Source organism: Aedes albopictus, chromosome 3 (genome assembly GCF_035046485.1).
Source record: "Aedes albopictus strain Foshan chromosome 3, AalbF5, whole genome shotgun sequence".
Lineage (NCBI taxonomy): Eukaryota > Metazoa > Arthropoda > Insecta > Diptera > Culicidae > Aedes > Aedes albopictus.
The window spans coordinates 36,806,982-36,822,093 of record NC_085138.1 but is presented as its reverse complement, the minus strand read 5'-3'; the positions used below and the strand labels follow the sequence as shown (position 1 = coordinate 36,822,093).

The window sequence follows — 15,112 nt, the reverse complement described above, 5'->3', positions numbered from 1 at the left end:
TGTTCATTCCATAGCGGCTCCATTTTAGTTATTTTAGTGATCCATTCCTCCAGGAGTTTCTGGGAAATTCCTCCAGAAGATCCACTTGATTTTTTTAGGAGTTCCCCACGAATTCCTTCAGAAGTTCCATGTGAGTTTCTCCAGAACTTCTTCGGGAACTTCTCCAGGAATTCCTCGGGAATTCCTCTAGGGGTCTCTCGGGAATTTCTTCTGAAGTTCTTCAGAAACTTCTACAGGAGTTTCTTGGGAATTCCGCTAGGATTTCCCCAGGAATGCATTCAGATATTACTCCTAAATATCTTAGGGACATCCTCGGCATTTCACCCAAGTGTTGCTCGGGAAACCCTTCAGAAGTTCGCCGAGGATTTCCTGGGGGCATTCATAGCGAACAACCAGATATTATACACCCGAGAAACTCCAGGAGAAATTTTTCAGGAAGTCCAGGTCGAATTTCCAAGGAATTCGTGGAGGTATATCCAAGAATCTCCAAGAGAAATCCCCGAGGAACTCCTGAAGGAATTCCCGAGGAACTCCTAGAGTAATTCTCGAGTACATGATGAAGTAATTTCCGAGGAACTCCTGGAGATATGCTCGAGAATTTCCTGGAGGAATTCCCGAAGAACTCCTGGAGAAAATGTCGAGGAACTTCTGAAGGATATTCTGAGAAACTCCCGGAGGAATTTCCAAGGAATCGCTGGAGGAGTGCCCCATGAACTCTTGGAGAAATTCCCGAGAAACTCCTGGAGGAATTCCCGAGTAACTCTTGGAGGCATACCTGAGAGCCTCCTGATGGAATTCCTGAGGAACTCGTAGAGGAATTCCCGCGAAACTCCTGGAGGAACTTCCAAGGGATTTGTGGGAATATATCCAAGAATCCCCAAGAGAAAACTCCGAGGAACTCCAGAAGGAATTCCCGAGGAACTCCTAGAGTAATTATCGAGTGAATGATGAAGGAATTTCCGAGGAACTCCTGGAGATATACTCGAGAATCTCCTGGAGGAATTCCCGAAGAACTCCTGGAGAAAATGCCGAGGAACTTCTTAAGGATATTCTGAGAAACTCCCGGAGGAATTTCCAAGGAATCGCTGGAGGAGTGCCCCATGAACTCTCGGAGGTATTCCCGTGAAACTCCTGGAGGAATTCCCGAGTAACTCGTGGAGGCATACCTGAGAGCCTCCTGAAGGAATTCCTGAGGAACTCGTAGAGGAACTCTTGGAGGAATTCCCGAGAAACTCCTGGATGAATTCCCGAGCAACTCTTGGGGGCATACCTGAGAGCTCCTGAAGGAATTCCTGAGGAACTCGTAGAGGAATTCCCGCAAAACTGCTAGAGCAGTTTCCAAGGAACTTCTGAAGAAATTTCCGAGTAACTTTTGAAGGTATACCCGAAAATCTCCTGGAGGGATTGCTGAGGAGCTCGTGGAGGAATTTCCGAGAAAATCGTGGAGAAATTCCTGAGGGATTCCTGGTGGATTCTCCGAGACACTCCTGGAGGGACTCCCGGGGAACTCCCGAAGAAATTCTTGGGAAACTCCTGGAAGAATTCTCGAGTAATTCCCGATGAAGTCCTGGAAGAATTACTAAGGAACTCCCGAGGTACTTCTTGAGGATTTTCCTAGGAGCTCCTGAAGGAATTCCCGAGGAACTCCTGGAGGAATTTGCAAGGAATACCTGGAGAAAATTCAGAAAAACTTTTGAAGGAATTGCAGGAAATTTTCCCGAGGAACTCCCGCAGAAATTCCCAAAGAGAAAAATTAACAGGCATTCTTGTACAAATCTTCGGACAAATTTGCGCTAAATTCTCTATGAAACTTCTGTCTAAAATTTAAACGAAGTGCTGGTGTGGAATTCCGGAGTAAACATCGATAAATCTTTTTAAAATAATTTCTGTTTTTTTGAAGATTTTCAAACAACTAATAAGAGAATACTAAGATGAATGTATTCCTAAAAGAAACTCAAATAAATTCATATTTTTTTTTTTTTTTTTTGAAGCTTCGATGACATAGAAAAGTCCTTGGTGAACAGTTAGATTGAACAAACCAAGCATGTTTATAATTTCTGGAACAGTCAATACATAACGATATTAAAAACGTTTGCTAGATCAAATATACACCCATGTCACATCCACAGACAAGCAGACGTATCATTCTAACCTAGACTCTAACCTAGATTCTAGCCATTCGCTGGTTTAACGATAAGTTTAAAAATTTGATGGTTGGTCAACAGTCCACCCGTGGCGCTCGCATCTGTTTTGTTCGAGTTTCGCGTTTGCTCACTACCGCCACCTAGTTCATGGTTGGCAAAACTCAGCCTTTCTGTGTCACAGCCATCGAATTATCTGATTTCTAAAACCTTTTCTTCAGTATCAAATAGTACGAGTAGGACGCCTGAATGACCATCCCGAGCCGTTCGATGTTGACATAGTAAAACTTGGCGGCCGTGACGCCGGTTGGCCGTTGAGCTCGCTGAATGATTAGCTGCATATGTTTCTGCATTTGCACCGACTCAGTGTACCACGGGTAATGGTAAATAGCGTGGCTGACACCGGCCGCCTAGTTGTGGGATTAAAATCGATTAATCGTTCACTGAACTAGAACAGGTGTGCGTTGGTAACCTACCTGTTCGCTGAGAGCAGTTCCGTTCAAGCAGTAAACCACCATTTCGCCCATCAGGACCAGAAACAGGAGCATCACGTTCGCTGCATTGGGTCCGAAGTTCTGAAATTGGATAGTTTAGGTTCGTGAAATTCCCTGGTTAATCATGCATCGAGCACCATACCGTCGAGACGTAGAACATCATCAGGCACCAAATTAGGATACAGTTCATGATCTGATTTATCATGACAAAGCTTATCGTGGACTCCAAATGGTGCACATACTCCATAGCCAAACCATGCAGTTTAACGATCTCCCGAAGTTCACGATCTCGGTCTGTTTGCTTTGGGATTTTAGCCATGGCTTCGATACGCTTACTGATCAGTTCAAACAGCTTGGACCCATACTGAGTCACAACCACGATGATCGACCCTTTCAGCACGCTTTGGTAGGCCGAGCAGCTCACCGCCACCAAACAGAACATCATGTAGATTGCATAATGAAAGGCGTTCCGTCGAATGTCGAACCAAAAGAATCTTAAATCAGACAGAGTTGAGCCTACCCATCAGGTTGCTGAAAAATTCAATCTCTACACTCACTGTAGCTCAACGACCAGCATAAAGTCACTTCTCTCCGACTCGTCAAAGCGGACCAGTTTGACCAAGGTTGATCCAACCGGAACACAGCAGAACAGCACCACTAGAAATCCAATGTAAAGCGCATAAGCCCGAGCGAAGAACTCCATCCGTCGATGGAAGCGATCAATTTCATCCTGGAGGTCCTGAGGCCACTTACGGCGGAGAATCTCCTCCAGAATCGCCATCAAGCGCTCGAACGAGGTCCGTCGGCTGGCGAAAATGCCAATCGAAATGCAAACCTCAACCAGAAAGATCAGCTCGGCAATGTTGCGAACGGTCGAGTCGATGCCCTCCTTGCCGGAACCGAGTAGAGCTTTCGGCCCGATCAGGAACATCAGCTCACTGAGGAGCACCAGCAGATAGCGTACGATGCGGCGCCGGTCACCCCACAGACCTACGAAGCGTAGCATTTGCAACCCGAACGAGAGCAGTTCCGGTTCCGGGGCGAGGAATTTTCTCAACCGGGGCCACATGGCTCGAATGGGTACCAACCAACTGTAATGCCCCGGGTGAGTGTTGTACATGGGAATTTATAGCATCATCGAGTCGAACGGTGCTTCGGAATGGTGATGAATTGGAACAGAATGTTTAAGTTAAATCATAGGTACAGGACGATTTTCATAAAACTATACTAAGATTTTTTTTCCAACTTTTTTTCGTACATGTGCATAGCGTGTTCAACTTTTCCACTCAAGACAAAGGAATTTATCCCATTTGCCCCGTCTAATGCCTCGTTTACAAGTTTACAGTACAAGTGACTTGATTCAAGTCATGGAAAATGCCCAATTGAATACGAATTTGTCATTTGATCAGTCTTAGCACATCATTCTTTTTCAAATGTTTGAGAAATTTGCAAGTGAGTTGTTTGTTTCACTGTGTTTGTGCGGATATTTCGTTATCGAACACGACGGTTTGGAACATTCGTGCCACGAACAGTCCGAAAAATCGTCGCTTTTTGCCTTCACATCTGGCTTCACAGTCAAATGTGTCAAAAGTGACAGTGTGACACGTGATTTTTTATTGCTGGCTCGCTCACATTTCATCTTCGCTCTCTTTCCTTTTTGCAACGATGACAGCAAAAGGTCGCATAAAAACAAGGTAGTTTGTGCAAAAGTGACAGCAAGGAGAATCAATGGACTAGGTTCGTCGAAAAAAAAAAGCGTTTAAGGACAAACGTCTTGGAAAACCTCTTAAATAGTGCATCAAAACTTCAGACGCACAAATCTCAAGAAGCAAGCTTCGAACAACAGTACATTTTATTATTCTGTACTTGCTCAATTGTATTGTGCGGGTATTCCCTGATCGAACACGACGGAACGGAACGTTCCTGCCTCGAACAGTTCCAAAAATCGTCCGCTTTCTCCTTCGCACCTGGTTTCACAGTCGAATGTGTCAAAAGTGACAGAGTGACATGTGCTCTTTTTTGCTGCCTCACTCACATTGCATCTTCGCTCTCCTTCTTTTTTCAACGATGACAGCAGAAGGTTGCGTCAAAAAACGAGATAGTTTGTGCAAAAGTAGCAGCAAGGAGACATCAAATTGACGAAAATCGTAGAAAAGGGCGTTTGAAATAGGATGTCGTGCCGAATCGACCTTCGAATCCAGTTGGCAAGGAAACTCACAATAATAAGCTTAAAATAAGAAGATCAGGTGCGCTGGTATTATTTTCGAAGAGATTTGTGCGCTCGAAATCGCGAGTAGGTGCCAAAGTCGGCCATTGTGGCGGCCATTTTGGGATTCTAACAACCCGGATAAAAACTTACCATAGGGTGTGTGGGGAATACCATTCCTGCACCCTACAGTGTATACAGCTACAGGTATACCAGCTACAATAAAGTATATTGTAATGGAATGGTTCACTAAAAGCTTTGCACATTGTAGCTACTATGCATTTACATTCGATCTTTATGTAACAATATATTATACTGTTTTTCTTACGTTTGAACTATTCACTTTTCCGAAATTTTATTTTTCCGTGCATTTTTTATTATTTATTCAGTTTTGATTTTTTTTCCGTGCCTTGTTTTGTTAAAATTCGTGGCTTTTTTTTTGATACAAAAGAAAGGAAAGAGAAAAAAGTGAATAAGTTGAAACATCAATTTAAATTCAATAAAATGTTTAAATAAGTGATAAACCAGGTGTCCAAACACTCAGCGAAAAAAAACTAACGAAATAAATAAATAATGAGAGGAATACGAATATAGGTCAACCCGGAAAGACGCAGGTCAGATTACCGCAAATCAGTGGATGAGTTCAACACTATTCTTTCTGTATTTACAATTAGGCGAGTTTTCTCCCCTTTTCTCATGTGAACTTGCCTTCGGCCACAACCGAATCAAATGCGACTGAAGAAATTTCAGTTTGACGTAAAGCCATCTTTAACATATGGACTGGACTGGACACTGAAACGACTTCTAATATAGGATCTGTGGTGGGTTCCGTGCTTGCTTCTTGACAGTTGGAGTGGTCCTGAATTGAACTCCTGTCATCAGCCTACTTGATGAGTACCAAGCTACCACAGGATCGTCTGCGGGTTTGCTTTTTAACCTAACTTATTTGAATTGAACTTGACAGTTTTCTCATTATGGGAGGTATGCACTTCAAACGGAATCGCTCAAGGAATTTCCGTTCAGTGCATTATTTTTCCGTGACCGAAATGGTCAAGAAATTTAACACAGCAAGCCCCATTTGATTTGACGTTTCGTTTCAGCTCCGAACTAGGATCCGGAATAAAGCGACGCTTTATTATTTCTTGAGCGATTCCTTGCCTGAATTTTCCACGCATCGAGATAGGCCAAGAAATATCTTGCGGTCAGCGTACTACCCATTAGTTGTTATGTATTTCAAACTTTAGTCAAACTGGAGCCTCAATATTGCAATAACGGTTAAGCACGCTGTAATGATACTTATGTACCTCGTCGTCACCCACTTCATGCAACTACAGGGGATGGCCAAAATGTTTGGGATAGGCAACTTTTTTTTCTCTCACAAAAAAGTTCAACAAGCTATAACTTTTCATAGAGCGCATCAAAAAATCTCAAATTTTGACTGTTTGTCAACCTATTATGTGTGCATCATTGGTACAAATTTGGGCTCGATTGATTAATATTTCGCAAAGTTAGAACCGTTCGCGTAAAACACTATTTTTCAGACAACTCATTTTTGAGGTGTCATATCTCGGAAACCAGTGAACCGAATTGAATCATGTTACAGCATGTTGAACTTTTTTGTGAGATAAAAAAAAGTTGCCTATCCAAAACATTTTGGCCACCCATTGTATATGTAAAAACCCTGATTAATCCACCTAGTGGTGATAGCGCCTTTCTCGTCGAATATGTACTCATGATGTCGACGTAAGCCGAAGTGTTCCTGAATCCTGAGAATACTTTATTGAGAAAAGCAAGAATTTTATCAAAGCCATTATCGAATAGAAAAACTTATTGATGACGCATATTCCGACGTTATGTTCAACGTATAGGCAGAGCTTAAAAATATCAGAGCTCTCAGTTGACTGCTTGACCACCTTCACTGTCATTGGAGGCCAATCAATATGAAGACGATGATTACAAGCTAAGATATAACCTTTTTCACAACCACAGATCACTTTGGGGTCGTCGACAAAGTTTTTTCTGTACACTTCAGGCTATATTTTATTATCGCTGATTACAAGATCCATGTAAAATTGGACAAAAAAAATGCAAGCAAGTGAAATTTCCCAAACTAAATCCCAATAAAATTTCAACCACATTACAGAGCGCGAGGGCGCAACCAGTCACATCAGAATTTTGTGTAGTAACTTTAGACCTCGCTTTAGACCCAAAAGGGGATTGAAAAAAAAATGTTCAGGGTTGTTGCGATGAAATTTTAATTTTCCCATACAACGTTGACTGTAAGGATGAGTAGGAATCTCAAATGGTGTGATTTGATGAGTTCTGAGGTCACTTTAGTTTTATCATGATGAAGAGAACAATTACACATATCTATCGCTTGCTATGATTTTGCTCACTTTCGTAGTTCCGGCAAAGCACCCAAAGTTGGTTCTGTAATACTGCTGGTAATCTCTAATGTGGTTTGAGCCTATTTTCTTGCTAACCGATAATCAGGTTATCAAAAAAGCCGCGATTTGATGTGTGGCATGCATTAGTTTGGTTAACTTTTGTATATGGCCACTTCCGGCGGGACACCCGGAACCACAAACACTACCGGTAGTAACTTATGTCGTCTGTGCCTATTTTCTTACTAACCGTTCATCAGGTAATCGAAAAGGCCGTGATTTGATGCACCGAATGCATGAGTTTGGTTCAATTTTACATTTTACCACTTACGGCGAGACATCTGGAACCAGGACAGTACCAATTGTCCCAAATATGGTATGAAACTAGTTTCCTCTAACTGTTCACCCGATTTCCTAGAAAGCCACGAATTGATGTGTCACATGCATGGGTTTGGATCATTTTTACATTTTACCAATTCCAGCAGGACACCCGGAATCGGTTCTGGAACACTACCGGTAGTCTCTAATGTGATCTGAGACTATTTTCTTGCTGATCGTTCTTCAGGTTATCGAAAAAGCCGGTATTTAATGAGCCGCACGCATGTGTTTGGTTTCCTTCCACATTCGTCCACTTCCGGCGGGACACCCGGAATCAGTTCTGGAACATTACGGGTTTTCCCTAATGTGGTCTGAGATTTTTTTTTGTTAACGTTCATCAGATTACCTAAAAAGCTGCGATTTGATGTGTCACATGCATGGGTTTGGTTCTCTTTTACATTTGACCACTTCCGGCGGGACAACTGTAACCGATTCCGGAACACTACCGGTAGTTTCTAATGTAGACTGGTTCTATTTTCTTGCTAATCGTTCATCGGGTTTTCGAAAAAGCCGCAATTTGATGTGTTGCATGCATTACTTTGGTTCACTTATGTATTTGGCCACTTCCGGCGGGACACTCGGAATCGGTTCCGGAACACCACCGGTTCAGATATGGTCTAAGACTCTTTTCCTGCTTACCGTTCATCATGTTATCAGAAAAGCCGCAATTTGGTGTGTCGCATGCATGGGTTTGGTTCACTTTTGTATTTGGCCAATTCCGGCGCGACACTCGAAACCGGTTCCGGAACACTACCTGTAGTTTCTAATGTGGTGTGAGCCTATTTTCTTGCTAACCGTTTATCAGGTTATCGAGAAAGCCGCGATTTGATGTGTCGCGTGCATAGGTTTGCTCCACTTTAATATTTGGCCACTTCCGGCGGGACACCCGGAACCGGTTCTGGAACACTACCGGTTCAGATATGGTCTGAGAGTATTTTCCTGCATACAATTCATCAGGTTATGGAAAATACCGCGGTTTTATGTGTCACATGCATTTTCATATCTGGCCCCTTCCTGGGGTACCGGTCCGGAACACCTAAATGGCCATAACTCCGGAACGGCTAGACCGATCCGAACCATTTTTAATAGGAAACAATGGGACCAGATTCCGCGTCGAATGAACTGTCGGTCATTAAAATCGGTTGAGGTTTACTGCCAAAAAGTGATGTCCCAACTAACAATCACTCATTTAGCAGGCACCATTATGACGAATTAATTCAGCATAATGTTGAATAACATTTGAATTATTTTCACGTACAACCTATGTTCGGGTTTTGTTCACACAAATTTGGAGAAGTTATAAAGCATCATGTGGTGCACCAACTTAATTTTTTGTTGTTCAAAGCGTTTTACAAATGCACTGGAAAGTCTTTATTAAGCTTTGGCAAAAATGACTGAAAATAAATAAAATGCAAAAATGTTGAACTCTCACGAGAGTAAATATTTGCTCTCAAGTTGAGAACACTATTATGAAATAATAATTACATATAAAATTACCTAAATCTGGATTAGAACTCGAGACCTGTCGATTGCCAGCCGCATGCCATCCTATCTGCGCCATCCTAGAGATGGTGAGATGCAGCACTCAAAGCAAAACATAATCTTCCCATGACTCAATAATGATCACTCCTGAACTTGTGTTCAGCAGTGGTGAATTAGCACAGCACGAGGTAATCAACTGAACAACGCCTTATACTTCAACAGCTGTTCAGCCCAAAACACGTGTTTTCCATTCTGATTTCGCTGTCAGTATTTTTATCGCACGGTGAGAAAACTTGTATCGAATGCGGCCAAAAAGTGTTGGTCCTTATTGAAGATATTGTTTCCAGACGTGCTAATTGCGATATGAATATGTTTTTATTTTTATCATTAAATATTGCGATTTTTTTATTCACTTAGACTATAAGGACTGTTCAATTTATAAAACGGACAACTTTACAAGGTTATAAAAAGAAGACGCGTTGTTCAAATTTAACCACCCTTGCTTCGTTGTTCTGTGCATCATCTTTCATTACAGTAATCATTTTTGAATCGAATAAAAAAAGTTTTGTTTTATAGAAAATCGGCCAAGTGTTAAATGAGGTGAAATTTTCAATTGCTGAAAATTGAAAATATATATAAAATTACTGTTGACATATAGTATATCGTTTTTAATGCTAGAAAAGTATGTGCCATGCTGCAGCAGCATGAGTAATAAACATTCTGGCAAAATTTAAACTCAATTGGAAAATTTATGTGTTGAGATATTGAAGTCTTAAGTGAGATTCGATTTTCTGAATAAAATTCAATTGTTAAGCAAAAAGGACATGAAAATATTGAATAATCAATTTTTTTATGCATCCAGTCGAAAGTGGGAAGAATGTGGTTTTAAATGCAGAAAACTGTTTCTTAATAGCATTGCTGGTTTGGTTACTGTGCGCCATTACAGGCACAGTAATCAAAAAAGATTCGTTCTTTGAAGGTTCTTCCAAACAACACTGCAACCTAATGCAAATTTTGAATAACAATGGTGTTGGAAATAAAAATTTTGCATTCGATTATTATTAAATAAGGTGTAGAATAACATAAGACCAACTTTGTTGAAAACAAATAATAACATGATTCACTAGAGTCGAAAATCTGCATCAATGGATCAAAAAGTATGAAATTTTTTAATATGGCCATCTATTGTGCGGGCATTCCCTTATCGAACACGACGGTTCGGAACGTTCGTGCCACAAACCGTCGCAAAAATCTTCCGTTTTTGCCTTCACACCTGGTTTCACAGTCGAATGTGTCAAAAGTGACAGAGTGGCACGTGCTTTTTTTGCTGCCTCACTCACATTTCATCTTCGCTCTCTTTCTTTTTTCAATGATGACAGCAGTAGGTCGCATCAAAAAACAAGATAGTTTGTGCAAAATTGGCAGCAAGGAGACATCAAATTGACAAGGTTCGTAGAAAAGGATGTTTGAAACAGGGTGTCGAATCGACCTTCGAATCCAGTGGCCAAGGAAAATCACAATATGTCGAATTTTGAGAAATGGGTTTTTATTGATGTTTAACGAAAACCGCTTCAGTTACACAATAAAGAGCATTTTGCTTAATGTTATATTTTTCCTACATTTGAGAATAGCTACAGAAAGATATGCAAAAAACTGATAATGATTTTATTGAAAAATAAAAAAGATATCACACAAGCAAGTTGTCCGTTTTATAAATTGAACAGTCCTTAGTGCAATAAATTTCGTCGTTCTCCGATTTCGCTTTCGGTTTCGCTGTCGCTCTCTGTTGTTGCTCTTTAGCAATTCGCCCGATCTAATGACAGATTTCGCCGGCCGTCTCAATGTTTACCATTTTCTCTCATTGTTCTCGGTCTACCAGCTGATCATGTTTACACAACAAAATCAGCTGGGCATCCGATGTTTACGTTCATCCTTATTGTTCGGCAACCACCAGCTGATCTTGTTTTTACAACAAACCACGCTGATTTCGCCTGAATCTTGGGTAGGAAGCGAAAAGCTGTCGGAGATGACAGATAAGTACGATTTTTGGGCGATTTCAATTTCGTCGTGAAAGTCTGATTATTCGTAAAAAATACAATATAGCCTTTCCAGTACACTTAGTGTACGGGATAGGCAAAAATAAAAAAATAAAAAAATGCAGACTCATGGGGTAAAAGAATCATATAGGAGCAGTCAAACTGACTTTGAATCTATTTCAAATATTAAGTCGTTGAATCTACATTACAAATAAAGCTGTATTTATTAAAGAAAACAATTGGATTTATCTGCCGTTGCTCACCTTTGCTGACATGCAATATCAACTGAAGTAATGTTATTTCCATGCCACCTGCTGCATTGTTGCATAGGCTAAAGGTATATGTTCACAATCACTCGAACACGTAACAATTAAACTCCAAACGGTTAATCGATTGGGCGTTTGACATTACGGTTTTGCTGTCTCCAGTTCCGTTTAATCAGTAATTAAACTCCAGCTAGGGAATATCATATATGGAACCAGAGGAAATACGTAGAGAAGCCGAAGAATGCACAGCCGTCTGAATGGAAACACTTTCTGCTTTGATTTCATCACTCAAATGTTGACAACTAACGCGAAGCTAGGGACAAGACCAAGGGCGAGACACTGTGAAATCCGAAGCTCTTGCGCTGGGTCTTGCGGACTGACTCAATTTGCTCTCTCAGCGGGAGCCTAAATCGGGAGCTAAACTTTGCAGATTGAGGTTATGTTCAACCTGTGTGATAGATTAGGAAGTATTGTAATATTGTGCGGGCATAGAGGCTTTCAGCAAAAACCTAACCTCATCGAATTCTCATGCGATTTGTAGACATTGCCCTCAAATTTTTTTGAGGGCAAGGACGGCTTTATGGACCGACGCCGAAGGAAAGAAAGAGAAGGAGACACTGATGACGTCAGTGTGCAAGCGCTCATTCCCTTATCGAACACGACGGTTCGGAACGTTCGTGCCTCGAACAGTTCCAAAGATCGTCCGTTTTCTCCTTCACACCTGGTTTCACAGTCGAATGTGTCAAAAGCGTGTTTCCATGCATTCTTTTAAAATTATAGATATTGTGATTTTCCTTGGCCACTGGATTCGAAGGTCGATTCGACACCCTGTTTCAAACATCCTTTTCTACGAACCTTGTCAATTTGATGTCTCCTTGCTGCCAATTTTGCACAAACTATCTTGTTTTTTGATGCGACCTACTGCTGTCATCATTGAAAAAAGAAAGAGAGCGAAGATGAAATGTGAGTGAGGCAGCAAAAAAAGCACGTGCCACTCTGTCACTTTTGACACATTCGACTGTGAAACCAGGTGTGAAGGCAAAAACGGAAGATTTTTGCGACGGTTCGTGGCACGAACGTTCCGAACCGTCGTGTTCGATAAGGGAATGCCCGCACAATATTGTAAGGACAATAAAAAACATTAAGATGTATTGTTTTCTTTTGAAAATTGCCCTAAAAATGTCTCATAAAAACACAATACATTCTATTGTTTTTCGCGAAAAAGTGTATGAAAATTTTCTCAAAATTTTATGGTTAAGATACATAACAACCACCATTTTTTATTGTAAAAGTGCCATTTACCATTCGCCGAATGGTATACAACAATAGGGGTGATGGTGAGTGTGCCGTGTAAATTACAATACGTTTGATGGTGAATATTTTTCGAAAAAATGGTGTTGTAACAATAAAATTTATCGTATTTTTATGATATTTTTTATCAGGGGAAGCTTCGGGTTTCAACCACGACGACAATATGTTAAAGCGACGTGTCAGTTTACCTGCTGTTTCGCCCTTCAATCGAACGACGATTCGAACGGCGATTCCAAACATTGTGGATTTAGCACCAAATTGATGTCGGAAGTAACTTCATTGACTTCCGCTGGCTTTCCTGTGCGTTAAACATAACGTCGGAAGCTTGGTCGGAAGTAGATCGCTGGTATAGTAAATCTGATGTTCTATTCAGCACACTACTTCCGACGTTAAGTTCAACGCATAGAAAAGGCAGCACGGTGCTAAATCTATTGGAATATTTGGGCCAGCCTAATATATGTTGCGATGTTAATCATCTTCCCCTGCGCCGACCCTGCCTAATGTATGTATATTGTTATTGTTTTGTACATGATTGTTGTTAGTTAAATAACCCGACCGCCGCGACGAGCAGACCTACTTTGTGTTTGGCTCCGGTGTTCTCCGCCGTACGCGTCCGAAACATTCCCCCGGTAGTTTGTTGTCGGTCCCCTGGGTAGCTTTGTGGACAGTGTTGGCCCTTAGTGATATTACTCCAACAGGTAATGGGCCCAGTGTGATGAAGAACCGGAAAAGTGCTCGGACAGTCGCGAAGTGAAAAATCATCCCGCGGATGATTACTTCTCTGTGGTGCCGGTCGGTGGGGGAGTGAAATTAATTACTCGACTCGGCTTGTGTTCCATCAGCTGCTGTGTGGAAGAACAGCTGACAGTAACCGGGACAGACTCAGTGGAAAAAGTGGTTGGCGAAATTGTTATTTCCCGTTTGGTTGGAGCGGCGCCTAGAACGGTTAAGAAAGTGCCGGTGGCTCCTAGTGCACCATTTTGTCCCGCAGCCGAAGTGAAGAAAGAAGATTATTGTGCCATTTTGACCCGCGAAAAGTGACTGTAGCCGTGGTGGTGTTCGATTGAAATCGAAGCGAAGAGACTCTGCCAGTGTACTGCCTTCGTGTGTGTAGGTACGGCGGGTACGTTCGAGTGTTGTTGGTTGTAGCTTCGTGAGTACAGTGTGCGCCAACGGAAAAACGAACTTTCGTAGAAATGGCAGATAAAGTGTTAATTGCGCGTTTGAACAATAAAAACTTTCAAACGTGGAAGATCAAAATGGAGATGTTATTGATCAGCTACGATCTGTGGCATACGGTTTCAGAAGCGAAACCGGTGCCGGTGACTGCGGCGTGGTCTAAAGAAGACCAAAAGGCAAAAGCCTTGATAGTGCTCAATATCGAGGACAATCAGTTAGCCTTGGTGAAAGACGGAAAATCAGCTGTCGAAGTGTGGGAAAAGCTGAAGAAGTACCACGAAAAGGCTACGGTGATGTCGCGAGTGTCGCTTCTGAAGAAGCTGTGTAGTCTTAACTACGAAGAAGGTGCGAACATGGAGGAGCACCTGTTCGCGATCGAAGAGCTATTCGATCGGTTATCGTGTGCGGGACAGAAACTCGAGAGTTCGCTGCAGGTAGCTATGGTGTACCGGAGTCTACCGGAATCCTACAATGGACTGGTGACGGCCTTGGAGAGCCGCCCGGATGCCGACCAGTCACTGGAATTCGTGAAGCAGCGGCTGATGGACGAGTACCACCGACGGGTGGAGAAGCGGCAAGGAACGTCCGAGGAGCGCCACGACCGGGCGCTGAAAGTGAACGGAAGCAGAAAACCTAGACAGCGAGTCTGCTACAACTGCCGGAAACCAGGCCACTTCCGGAGAGAGTGCCCAATGCTAAGTGAAAGTGGAAGAAAAGATCTGGAAGTGAAGAAAGCTGCAGTGAAGAAGAACCCGGGAATTTGTTTCGGCGTGGGAGGTCAGCGGAAGCGGAGGTCCTGGTACGTGGACAGTGGCTGCTCGAGCCACATGACCAGTGACCGGAAGTTCTTCGTGAAAATCGACGAAAAGGTGAAGCAGAACGTGAACTTGGCGGACGGCTCGGTGTTGAGTTCCGCCGGTGTTGGAGAAGGCTTCCTGGAGTGCGTCGATGGAGACGGAAGAAATAACAGAGTGCTCGTGAAGAATGTGCTGTACATCCCGGAGCTGGAATGTGGACTGCTGTCGGTCCGGAAGCTGGCACAGCAGGGACTAAAAGTTAACTTTGTGGAGTCGAAGTGCCAGATAGTGAGTTCCAGCGGAAGAGTGGAAGCCGTCGCGGAGCTTAGTGGTGAGCTGTATGCCCTGAAGATAGCTGGAGGAGCGGAGATCGGCAACCGCCGGAGAAATGCAGCTGGGCATCGCGCTGAGGAGGAGTTCCAAGAAGAAGAATATTTT

At 42.5% G+C, this 15,112-nt stretch overlaps 1 protein-coding gene across 1 annotated transcript; it reads right to left on the bottom strand.

Annotated features, from left to right (window-relative positions):
• Positions 1 to 1,914: 1,914 nt before the first annotated feature.
• LOC109426099 (odorant receptor 63a-like) lies at positions 1,915 to 3,816 on the bottom strand. Its single transcript, XM_019701517.3, has 4 exons — positions 3,193 to 3,816; positions 2,778 to 3,129; positions 2,618 to 2,716; positions 1,915 to 2,551 (listed from the first exon to the last, which is right to left on the bottom strand). The coding sequence occupies exons 1-4, from the start codon at positions 3,753 to 3,755 to the stop codon at positions 2,345 to 2,347; spliced, it is 1,221 nt and encodes a 406-aa protein (XP_019557062.3). The 5' UTR covers positions 3,756 to 3,816; the 3' UTR covers positions 1,915 to 2,344.
• Between the last annotated feature and the right edge of the window lie 11,296 nt (positions 3,817 to 15,112).

Excerpts from the sequence above, each read along its gene's own strand:
- LOC109426099 (XM_019701517.3), bottom strand. The coding sequence starts at position 3,755 with ATGTACAACACTCACCCGGGGCATTACAGTTGGTTGGTACCCATTCGA. Across the intron at positions 3,130-3,192 it reads ATGCTGGTCGTTGAGCTACA|ATTCTTTTGGTTCGACATTC; the intron begins GTGAGTGTAGAG and ends GTCTGATTTAAG. Across the intron at positions 2,552-2,617 it reads GAACTGCTCTCAGCGAACAG|GCGGCCGGTGTCAGCCACGC; the intron begins GTAGGTTACCAA and ends TCCCACAACTAG.